This window comes from Delphinapterus leucas, chromosome 1 (genome assembly GCF_059928025.1).
Source record: "Delphinapterus leucas isolate spDelLeu-1000000601 "Yukka" chromosome 1, BTC_Dleu_Yukka2, whole genome shotgun sequence".
Lineage (NCBI taxonomy): Eukaryota > Metazoa > Chordata > Mammalia > Artiodactyla > Monodontidae > Delphinapterus > Delphinapterus leucas.
Genome location: NC_143129.1, coordinates 72518353 through 72530648, shown reverse-complemented (window position 1 = coordinate 72530648; position 12296 = coordinate 72518353). Strand labels below are relative to the sequence as shown.

The window sequence follows — 12296 nt, the reverse complement described above, 5'->3', positions numbered from 1 at the left end:
GTCTTTGTTGAGTATGCAAATGCTGGTGATTCCAAAGCTGCTCAGAAATTACTGACTGGAAGGATGTTTGATGGGAAGTTTGTTGTGGCTACATTTTACCCACTGAGTGCCTACAAGAGGGGATATCTGTATCAAACTTTGCTTTAATCAGTAACCTAAGGACTATTTCCTGTTTCTCCTCTTCTATTTCCTGGGTTATTGTATTCTACATCTGAATGCAGAAGTACCCCCTTACCATTTTAAGGGAATACTTTGCATATTTATTCCATCCTACCGATGTGCAGCCATTGCTCAAGCAGTGACTGCATTGCAGACATTTGGCACTGAATAGGACAAGACCTCTCAGCTATACATTGAGGGGTTTTAGAGCATCCATGTGGGCAACGTATTTTTGTGCAGTAGGGCAAGTGCTGCTCTCCAGTATGTAACCTAAAAAGATATTAACTCTTTCATGTGATCATGAAGCAAGGATGAATAATATCATGTTGTAGTGAATATTATTAACAAATTTGTTAGAGTTGGTGACATCACTTACAGATTATTCCTTTATGTTGTCAGAGGGGTCTTCCTTATTGATATCTGTAGCTGGCACTGGATGCTCTCAGTAATGTTAAGTAATTGTTAAGCAGCAATTCCCTACTGTGTTCTTAACACTGAGTTATGAATTTTTTTAAAGGAGTACTGTAGTACTGAATATTCCTTTAAAGAAACTGCAGTGAGCCTATCTACATTTTTTTTTTAATTAAGGCTTTTAAAATAGAAAGCTAATGCTTGATCTTGCACAATTTTTATGTCCAGTGTGTATGCTCGAGTGAGTGTGCAGGTGTGAAAGATTAGAGAAAATTTGAGTAGCTTTCTTTATAGTGTGAATCTTGTGAATTAATCCAGTCTATGCCCATCTCTTCCCTACCTGTTTAATATCTATAAGATTTAGGATACAAGTTTTTTGGGAGTCAGTCTGTCTGATAGAATGAAATGAGAAAATAGTTCATTCCTGAGAGGCCCAGAACACACAAGTCTAAACTGGGTTACATTGAAACTCTCTTAAAGTGAGAAAACTCTTGTAAAAGTTTTGGTACACATAAATTGCCCCTTTTTTCAGTCTGCTTTAGACCCTGCATTAGCTCATCTGTTTTGTACTGAATCTTCTAGGATCACTGTAAAATTTCTCAAGATAGAGTTCTGTCTACTATGATGAAAAATTGACTTGGGTCAGAAAGAAAGAATTAGTTGTTCAGTGAAGGGAAAAGGAAAAAAAATAGGCAAAGGGTGCATAGTCAAGGATTATTTCTTTCTTTCTTTCTCTCTCTCATCTCCCTCCCACTCCTTCTTTTCCTCTTCCCCCATTCTTTACCTCTATCCTTAGCTGAAGAGACGTTAGAGGAAAGCATCCTAGGTGGTCAGGTGATCTGACTTCTGATTACAAGGAAGTTAAGAAAGGTGTAGCTATAATAAGGTGGAAATAGAAAAGAAGAAAAACTTATGAAGAATTCTTAAAAAGATTCATAGCAATCTAATGTGTCCCCCAGTAGAGGAAACTAGTATTCGTGAGTTCACGGGCACAGGCTGACTACATGGTTTCAGGAATTATAATTAATGGATTCCTCCCACTTTACAGTAGATTGTCTTCAAAGGTTTAAATCTTAGGAAACCTTTATAAAGCACTGATTATACAAAAAAAGAAAGGTTATGAATTTTTTGTTTTCTTAACTAAATGAAAATTTTATTTATTTATTTATTTTCCTAAGGAAAAAGCTTTTATATCTTTCCTTGCTGGAAGCCTCCTCATATAGTCTTTCCTTGTGTGTGCCATGCAGGTTATTGAGAGCCCAATTAAGAATTTACGTCTTAGAGGATGAATTATTTTACCCTATTCAGACAATTACCATTTGATATTTTAGTTATTCACAGTTTCCTAATTATTCAGGACTCTCCTTAATGTTTGTTATGAAGCCAAATTTGGTATAATGAATTGCCAAAAGATCTGTGGCGTGGCACCCAAGGGAGAACTGTAGAGTAAGCTTCTAATATGTGCCCTTAGAAGGAAGAGCTATTATTTTTCATTTTGGCATTTTCAGAGGTTGATTAGCTGGTTTGGTTTCAAATAAAAATTCAAGAGAGTATTGTGGAGACCAAAGCTTTCCTAAAACATAAACGTTTGGATGGTAGCAGCTTCCATGATGATTAAAAACACCAGGTCTTTCCATACATACTGATGAACACAGAATGCAAATGAATTCATTTTAAGGGCAAGTATTCTAGGTTAGCACATATACCTTTCTCATTCTCCCTCCCCCGACTACCACCAAAAAGAAAAATCCTTACAAATAAACTGCAGGTAGGCTTCTAAGCTTAATGTTGCAGTATGCTGCTAACATCTTGATGCTGAATTTCACAGCATTCTTTGATCGTCTTCTTATTGCTGATGTATTCATGCGTATATGTAGTGTTTAACACTGTAGAATTTTATTACAGAAGATGCTAACTAGATTCTAAGGGAGCTGAGGGAATAATTGATAAGCCTAAGTAACCGTGCATCAAATTAAATATTTTATATTTAAGCCACAAAATTGAATGGAGGTGCCTCCTTTGATTTAAATTGTTATTTTATAGCTCTTAGCCCATTACTACCAAAGATGACATTTGCAGATTCTCCCTCCCTCTTCTGATATTATAAGGAGTTTAATCTTGTTATCTTTTTTAAACCTGAACCAAATATTGAATGATGCAATTTTCATGATCCTTTAGGATGAAATATATACACAGAGATTTTGATTCCTTGAAGTTTTAAAGACAGAAATTTTCTTTTTGAGAGGTAGGGTAAACATGTGAGGGTTCATGTCACTTAACCCCTACCATTTTGGGAAAATTTTATCTCAGGTAGTTTTTCTTTCCCTAAATTAATGTCTGTGCTTCCTTCCCTCTTGCCTTCCAGTTTCTTCTTTATTATTCCATGGTATTTTCATGGTACATTTTTGTCCCAGAAAAGGCATGTAAATTGATAATTCTATAGGAAATCTTTGGTTCTTTGGAAACATATTTGGAGGAGGTCGCTAGTTGGCTACTTTCAAAACTTTAATGCTGTATTTAGAGAAGAATAAGTAGAGTTGGACACCTCAGTGAAAGATAGCACTGCTAAAAGAAACTATTTGCTGCATTTTAAAGGAGTAACAAAATGAGCCTCTTACAATAAGAGATTGCATTTATTATTACTGAATGTCTTCCTTGTTTTGTGGCCATCAGTATAGAAACTCTTCAGAGAAAAATTCCCTCTCTGCTACTCCTTGAGCCAATACTAGGCTTCTTTTAGAACAAAACCATAAATATAGTTTTACTCATCCTTCTCCCTGTTTTCATTGAGACAAGTATTGCCTTCTTTTTGGTATTCCAGCTGCTAAATAAAGAGGGCTGAGCTATGTTAAATTAACCTTTTTAAAAAATCTCTCAATTTTTATTTAACTTGCCTTCTAGATGCATATTGCTTGTACTTATATTTTAACCTTTGAACAAATTTATTATAAGGAATGCTGCCAGAAAGAGTGCTGCCATGTAAAGGAAGTTGAAGAAACTATGAGCATAAGGTTTGTTTCTGTCTTAGTACACTGGGCTTTCACCCTGGTAAGGGAATCAGTTACCTTTATGGAATAAATTATAGTCAGAGTTACAATATTCAGATGCTGTTTTATGGCTCACTTGAGTTATTCCTCAAATGCAGGTAACTGGCATTTTGGCATCATTATCTTTTTAGGCTTATATTCTGACCTTATAAAATTAAGCCTATCTTACCTAATTTTTACTATTATACTTGGCAGCATGACATTTTATTTTTTATAGTTTAATGAAAATCAGCACCATAGTAACTGATGATAAGTATAATAACATAGTTACTGGGTGAGGGAGTGAGGGAGACACTCAGTAACCACGTGTTTTACCTGGACTTTTATGCAAAGGTACGTGCTAGGTGGCTTTATTCAGATAAGTGTACAGATGGAATTGCATCATGACTTTTAGTCTGGTGGATGTGTAGACAGTCAAAGATTTAAGCAAGTGCCTTGTGTTTCCTGGAAAATATTAAAACTCATTTGGGTGAAAGCTTCCCAAATGATGATAATTATTGCTCCTTTGCCTTTTCCTTGGAATAACTTTTGGATTGAGTCACTTAATATAAAACTCCAGAATTGCCTGGGTTTGCCTTTTTTTATATGTGTAAAACTATTCATATTTGATTTTTTTCCCCCAATATTACATATAATGGAAAGCCAGAGTTATCTGGCAGAATCAAATTCTTCCTTGGATCTAGTTCCATTTTTAATATTAGGTTCCTTCTTCAAATCTTATTATTCTAGCTCTGATAAAATTTATTTATTTCTTGTCAAGCGTGGTCACGATACAGACCAGCCTTTGGTCACAATTAGCTCAAAAGAATTTCCATTTCTTCTTAAGGTGCTCAGTAAATCACCTTTACTTTGAGATGTTAGCCTTTTCAGGTTAGTATTACTTTCTGGCTTTCTCAATGAATATAAGACTGTTGAATCTCTATGATATGGAATTCATCTGAGCCTCTTATGGTATATTTGGGTAAGTTATATTTTCTTAGTTATAGAGGAAGATGGATGTTTTAGTTTTTGAAGTACCCCAAATTTTAAAGATTTTGTTTTGTGTTAGGTTAGCTGCTTCTCTACCTGACACCACAGGGTGTATCATGTTTGTTATCTTAGCCACCTCCCCTTCTCCATTGTCTTTCACTGCTTTTTAAATTCACACAGTGAATGACCAATAGATTTACACAGTGACATGCAATTGACAAGTACTTATGGATATTTAAGAAGGTAAACAATTTGAACTGTTTTTGCTGCAATTTTATAGGCGAAATGGGCTGTAAAAGAAATATCTATAAACCAGAGAGCATTTAGGAAATTGTTTATTTTATAGGTGGTCATGAAGGTGATCTTCAGGATATCAGATGTATAGTTTACACAACCTTTGTTCTCCTGATATGAAGTTTTTATTCATTTTCCTACAACTCAGCACTTTTGTTGTCCCTTATACTGTTTAGAACGATAAATGTTTTATTTGCTTTATTTGTGCTTTTCAGAGAGTTGTCATAATCTTGGCAGTTATGTTTGTGACACCATAAATGCTGGAATTCATGGGAAATTTATCAAATGATTGCCTGAGTGTTATTTCCCTGAGTAGCTGTCACAATATCCTAAAGAAAATTGATTTTGTTTTTGAAAGTCATGTATGTTTTATGACCTAGCTTTGTGGTATTTTAATTTAAAAGCAAAGAGAAGCTTTGTGTCTTATTTTGCCTTATATGACCGTTGATCCTTGTGTTGTGCAGAAAAGAGCTTCTTTTGTTATACTACTTTGTATAATGAAAATAAGTCACATTCTGAAGGAAAAAAACCCCAAAACTGGAATTGTCAAAATTTTTGTTCCTTTTTGGGAAACCCTTATGTAAACATCAGAGCTATTTGTTATCATAACCTCTTCATTGTCAGCAAGAGAATTATTCATAGTCACTTCTATCCCAGGGTGGAATTGCCTTCCCCTTCTAAGCTCTCTCCTTAATAGTATTCATGATGTCAGGACAGTGAGTGTGTAAAAGCAAATGTAGTGAGGTGTTCTAAATCACACATCCAAAATCATGCATTTGTGGACTCAAAAATCTTTTCAGTTATTTGAATTATCTATAGCTGTGTTATTTTATTAGCATGAGTTGTCAGAAGTCTGCCAAATTTAAGAGTTAAGAAGAGAAAGGTAAGTAATAAAAATAGAGAGATGAGGGGAGGAAAATAGCTTCCTTATTGGTGTTATTAATTGTTCATATAGTTTGTGACCTAAAAATGATATTTATTTTTAAAAATCCAGGTTTGGTACCTGTAACATAGAAACGTTGCCGTTTCTACACATTCCTCATCATTGTTTCCCCAGAAAATTATTTTAAGAGTGTATGAGATCAGACTAAATATCCATATTCAGTTTGGTCTAATTTTTTAAAATACATATTTAAGTTAAACTCCATCTTTTGTGTATTTGGTATACATCAACACTTATGCAAATCAAGGATCAGAAAGAACCGGGATTAGCCATCTCCTTATTTCCCTTTGCACAGTGGGCACAGTGGGTGGCATTAGTATGCACTAGCTGCAGTGTTATAGCACCTTATGAAGTAAATAGTGTTTATTATAATAAAAAAAAAGTTAAGCTGCATCTCTGTAGAATATTTACTTTGCAGAGTGTAAAGCCGTCATATCTTTTTCCAGTAGGATTTAACTCCTTCATTCTTAATTTTTTTGAAAAAAAAATCTTCAGTAATTTAACATTCCTTTATATCCTCTTAACAGTGGCAAATCTGGGGTAGAAGGGATTTTTTTTTTCCCCCAAAGGGCTCCATCTTTGTTATCTTTTGGTCACTCTTTGAAATCCAGTTATGATTAATAGATTTTTAACAGTTTATGGCTTCCCATATCAGCACTGGAGTGGCTGGTTGTGAATATTAAAACCTACTACTATTTTCCCTCAATAACATGTAATTGCTATGTTTTTGATTAGAAGGTATGGTTAGAAAAAATGTGAACGATCACTTAAACCAAAGCCAGTTATAAGGAGTATTCTCTCCTGTTGGTTTACCTTCACCTCAGAACTACAAGAATATTACAGTACATAGTGCATAGTTGTCTGTAACATTTCTACCAGTTGTTTCAATAGCGTATTGGTCTTGGCATTTCTTGGCACTATGGTTCTCTGTTCTTGGTGATGTCTTACTATTTTGTGATTTTTTTTTTTTAATAACTAAGTGGGACTATAAATGTACATGTGTATCAGTACCAAGAAGTTCTTTTCTCAAATCCCTATGTTTCTGATTTCAAGTCTTTTAAACCTGTTTTTTCTTGCTGAGTAGCAAAGAACTTTTATTTTCCACTTTCCTATATACCTAAAAAGTATGGACACTGCGTTTCAATTAATTGTACTGCATATAGTTTTTTGCTGCAAACGTTATCTGTAAACACAATTGCCTTGTTCAGTTTTGTTGTAAACTGACTTACCATAAGATGCACTGTTGATACGCTTTCTGATGTGTGTTTGTTTGATAAGGGTGATAAAATAAAGCTTAAAAATAAAGGAATTGCTTTTTTATTTCAAATATTCCTGTATTTAGTATAAATATTCAAGTTTAGATAACAGGTAAGTATACTTATTTTACGATTTCATTTTTACTGAGAGCTACCATTGAAAAATTTCCATGTAGCTTCATTCATTCATTTCTAAAGAATGTGATTTTTCATCGTAGAAAATAGTACATCAAACTGACAATACTGAAACATATATATATATTTTTGGAATAAATGTTCTTGATAATTTAGAAACAGCCTTGTCTCAGGAAAAGAACCAGAATTCATAGTTGGGAGACTTGCATTCTAATCTTGGTTCTTTTATCAAGTTGGATGACTTTAATCAAGAGACTTAATTTCTGACAATAGTGTGAGATAGTAGGTTCAGCCATCAGTTGTGGAGCATCTCCTAGATGATGGTACTATTTTAGATAGTTTATGTCATGTTTAATGTTCCCTTTTACATATGAAAACTGAGGCCCAAATAGGTTAAATAAGCTTGCCCAACATTTCCTGTGACTTAGAGGTGGTAATCATATACTGGTCTCTCTAGTAGTGGCATGTTTTTTAGGAAGCCTATGGCTGTTCTGTATGATGAATTCAAGGGAAAGAGACTGCTGAGACGGATACCCTAAGAGACTGTTTTAAGAGCTCAGAGTTGAGAAAATGAACGTTTAAATCAGTAATTCTCACAGTCACCATATAACAGTATCACCTGGGAGGACTTGTTAAAATACAGATTGCAGGTCCCCCACCTGTAAAGTTTATAACTGTAGTTCTTGCTGGGTCTGAGAATTTGCACTTCTACCAAAGTTCTCAGATTATGCTGCTGCTGCTGGTCTGGAGACCGTACTTTGAGGAGCACTGATCTAAACAAAGGACTTGAGCTGTAGGATTGAAAAGCTACTTGGGAGTCATTCTCAATCCCTCCTTCTCCCTGATAGTTGCAGTAAAAATAGTAACTAATTGAGCACTTATTTTGTGCCAGGCACTGTGCTAAATGCTTTTTGTGCATTATCATTTTTTCCCCCACACTAAATCCTTAATCACAAACCTGTGAGGAAGGTACTGGTATTCACTTCATTTTATGGTTGGGAAAATGAACATTTAGATGATCTTACTTCCTATGGTTACGTAGTGGGTAAATGGATGTCTGGCTCTAAAATTATGTTCTTAACACTCTAAAATTATGTTCTTAACACCACTATGCTGGATTGCCTTCTAGTCAACCCAGTAATTCCTCTCTGATCCCTTTTCCATTTCCTCTGATACTACTTAGTTTAGTCCTTGATCTCTCCTCCTTACTCTGGCTTCTCACAAGATCCTCATCTTTAGTCTCATGCCCTCCAGCCTCTGCTTCACAATGCTGACAGTTTTCATTCTTAAAAATAAACCTGATCATGCTACTCCCCGCTTCAAAAATTCTTCACATTATTTCCTATTTCTTTTCCTGCCCATTTGCCTTCAAAATAATATCTAATTCCCTCAGATTGGCATATAAGATTTTTCACAATCTGGCTCCTCCTACAAATCTTGCTGCATTTCCTCTCTGTTTATACTTTATGCTTCGTCTGGACTAAACTATCCATCTTTCTACAAATTTCATGCTTTTTCTTGTATCTGAGCTTCTTATCAAAATGTCATTCAATTCTCTGTCGCCCCACCTTGCCTGTGTGATGAAATCCTGCTCATCTTTTAAAACAGCTCAACTGTCACTTTCTCAAGTTATCTTCCCTAAACTCCACCCCCAACTTCCCACCTCCCCCCAAAATATCATTAATGCTTCTGTGCCAACTTCGTACTTGTATACATGTATTTCCAATGTGGTTAGACTTACCATTTTGTTTTGCCCAAAGTGCATTCCTTGAGGACATTGGGTCACCATATTCTGATCTGTATCCCTAGCACCTAGCACCATGCTGGACTACAGTAATTGCCCAATAAATGTTTGTTGATTTGAAAATGAGTTTGTAGAACTGGCGGCCAGTTGGTTATGGATGACTTCAATATTTCAAAGAACGACAATTTGGTAGTTTCTACTTCAATTACAAAGCAAAAGGGAACAGTTATAAAATGTTAACCTATTGACACGTGAATAATAACATTGGCAATGAATCACGTTATTGAATTTGGAAGGGTAGACTTTCTTTGGACTTTTTAAAGATATGGCTAATTATTTTTGTGAAAGAGTGTATGTGGTCTTACAGTTAAGGAATTTGAGTTTTTAATTTCCTTCTACTGCATAAAACTGTATGTCTGAAAAACCCAAATCCTTGAGTCTTAGCATGCTTATATTAAAAAGCAAAGCAAATTTCCAGTTTAAAAACATGAGGTGTTTCATTGTAATTTGTACTTCTCTCCACCATTCTGCAATTTTTAATAAGAATCCTTGACTTATAAAACAGGATAGAACACAAGAGAGTTTGCAACACATAATTACTAAACCATTTCCAAAAGCCCATTTTCCGTGCCATATTTTTTGTTTGTTTAAAAAGGCAAACCTGCATTTCAGAGCATGTTTAGACAAACTGTTATGAGAGAAAGGATCAAACATACAAAGGCTCAGCCTTAAGAATGAAAGCCAAAGTTTTTAGTTAATCAGGAACTGAACAGCTGAACTTAGAGAAGAGTCTATTAGTGTTTAGCTCAGTATTTCCCAGACTATATCCTTGGAACACTAACATGCTGTATGATATTAAGAGAAGCTTTGGGGAGCAGGGTAGGATGAAAATATTCCGTGGTTAAGTAAGTTGGATATGCTGCATACATTTTCCCAATTTTATTGGAGAAGTCTTGAACAGAAGCCTGTTTAAACAAAGAGTTAGAAGGATAGTATGAGTTGATGCCAATATACTTTTCACCTAAATTCACCTATTGTTAACATTTTGCCACATTAAAAACTTTTTTTGTGAAGTATAGTTGATTTACAATGTATTGGTTTCTGGTGTACAGCAAAGTGATTCAGTTATATATATATATATATATTCTTTTTCATATTCTTTCCTATTGTGGTTTATTACAGGATATTGAATACAGTTCCCTGTGCTATACAGTAGGACCTTGTTGTTTACCTATTTTATATATAGTAGTTTGTATCTGCTAATCCCAGTCTCCTAATTTATCCCTCCCCCACCCCTTTTACCTTTTGGTAACCGTAAGTTTGTTTTCTATATCTGTGAGTCTGTTTCTGTTTCATAAATAAGTTCATTTGTGCCATATTTTAGATTCCACATATAAGTGATATCATATGATATTTGTCTTTCTTTGACTGACTTCACTTAGTGTGATAATCTCCAGGTCCATCCATGTTGCTGCAAATGGCATTATTTCATTCTTTTTATGGATGAGTAATATTCCATTGTGTATACATACCACATCTTCTTTATCCATTCATCTGTCGATGGACATTTAAGTCGCTTCCATGTGTTGGCTGTTGTGAATAGTGCTGCTATGAATATTGGAGACCATGTATCTTTCTGAATTATAGTTTTGTCTAGATATGTGTCCAGGAGTGGGATTGCTGGACCATGTGGCAACTCTATTTTTAGGGGTTTTTTTTGTTTTTGTTTTTGCGGTACGCGGGCCTCTCACTGTTGTGGCCTCTCCCATTGCGGAGCACAGGCTCCGGACGCGCAGGCTCAGCGGCCATGGCTCATGGACCTAGCTGCTCCACGGCATGTGGGATCTTCCCAGACCGGGGCACGAACCCGTGTCCCCTGCAACGGCAGGCGGACTCTCAACCACTGCGCCACCAGGGAAGCCCTATTTTTAGTTTTGTAAGGAACCTACGTACAGTTTTCCACAGTGGCTGCACCAATTTACAATCCCACCAGCGCTGTAGGAGAGTTCCTTATTCTCCACACCCTCTCCAGTATTTATTATTTGTAGACTTTTATCTTTTTAATACATCTTTATTGGAGTATAATTGCTTCACAATACTGTGTTAGTTTCTGTTGCACAACAAAGCGAATCAGCCGTATACATACACATGTCCCCATATCCCCTCCCTCTTGAGCCTCCCTCCCATCCTCCCTGTCCCACCCCTCTAGGTCATTGCAAAGCACCAAGCTGATCTCCCTGTGCTGTGCTGCTGTTTCCCACCAGCCAACTATTTTACATTTGGTAGTGTATATATGTCGATGCTACTCTCAGTTCGCCCTCCCACCCCATGTCATCAAGTGCATTCTCTATGTCTACCTCTTTATCCCTGCCCTGCAACTAGGTTTATCAGTACCATTTTTGTTTTTTTAGATACCATGTATATGCGTTAGCATACAGTATTTGTTTTTCTCTTTCTGACTTACTTAACTCTGTATGACAGACTCTGGGTCCATCCACCTCACTACAAATAGCTCAATTTCGTTTCCTTTTATGGCTGAGTAATATTCCATTGTATATATGTGCCACATCTTCTTTATCCATTCATCTGTTGTTGGACATTTAGGTTGCTTCCATGTCCTGGCTATTGTAAGTAGTGCTACAATGAATATTGTGTTTGAATTATGTTTTTCTCAGGATATATGCCCAGTAGTGGGATTGCTGGGTCATATGGTAGTTCTATTTTTAGTTTTTTAAGGAACCTCCATACTGTTTTCCTTAGTCGTTGTATCAGTTTACATTCCCACCAACAGTGCAAGAGGGTTCTCTTTTCTCCACACCCTCTCCAGCATTTATTGTTTGTAGATTTTTTGATGCTGGCCATTGTGACCTGTGTGAGGTGATACCTCATTGTAGTTTTGATTTGCATTTCTCTAATAATTAGTGATGTTGCGCATCTTTTCATGTGCCTCTTGGCCATCTGTATGTCTTCCTTGGTGAAATGTCTATTTAGCTCTTCCACCTGCTTTTTAACTGGATTGTTTGTTTTTCTGATATTGAGCTCCATGAGCTGTTTGTTTTGGAGATTTATACCCTGTCTGTTGCTTCGTTTACAGATATTTTCTCCCATTCTGAGGGTTGTCTTTTTCGTCTTGTTTATAGTTTCCTTTGCTGTGAAAAAGCTTTTAAGTTTCATTAGGTCCCATTTGTTTATTTTTCTTTTTATTTCCATTACTCTAGGAGGTGGGTCAAAAAAGATCTTGCTGTGGTTTATGTCAAAGAGTGTTTTTCCTATGTTTTCCTCTAAAAGTTTCATAGTGTCTGGTCTTACATTTAAGTCTTTAATCCATTTTCAGTATA

The 12296-nt window shown here is 35.8% G+C and overlaps 1 protein-coding gene across 1 annotated transcript in view; it reads left to right on the top strand.

Moving 5' to 3' along the window:
- Positions 1-12002, top strand: part of UHMK1 (U2AF homology motif kinase 1) — a 30997-nt gene extending 18995 nt beyond the window's left edge. Inside the window, exon 8 of the mRNA XM_022565534.3 lies at positions 1-12002. Within this exon, the coding sequence (XP_022421242.1) occupies positions 1-147 (147 nt within the window). The 3' untranslated portion in view covers positions 148-12002.
- The last annotated feature ends 294 nt before the right edge of the window (positions 12003-12296 follow it).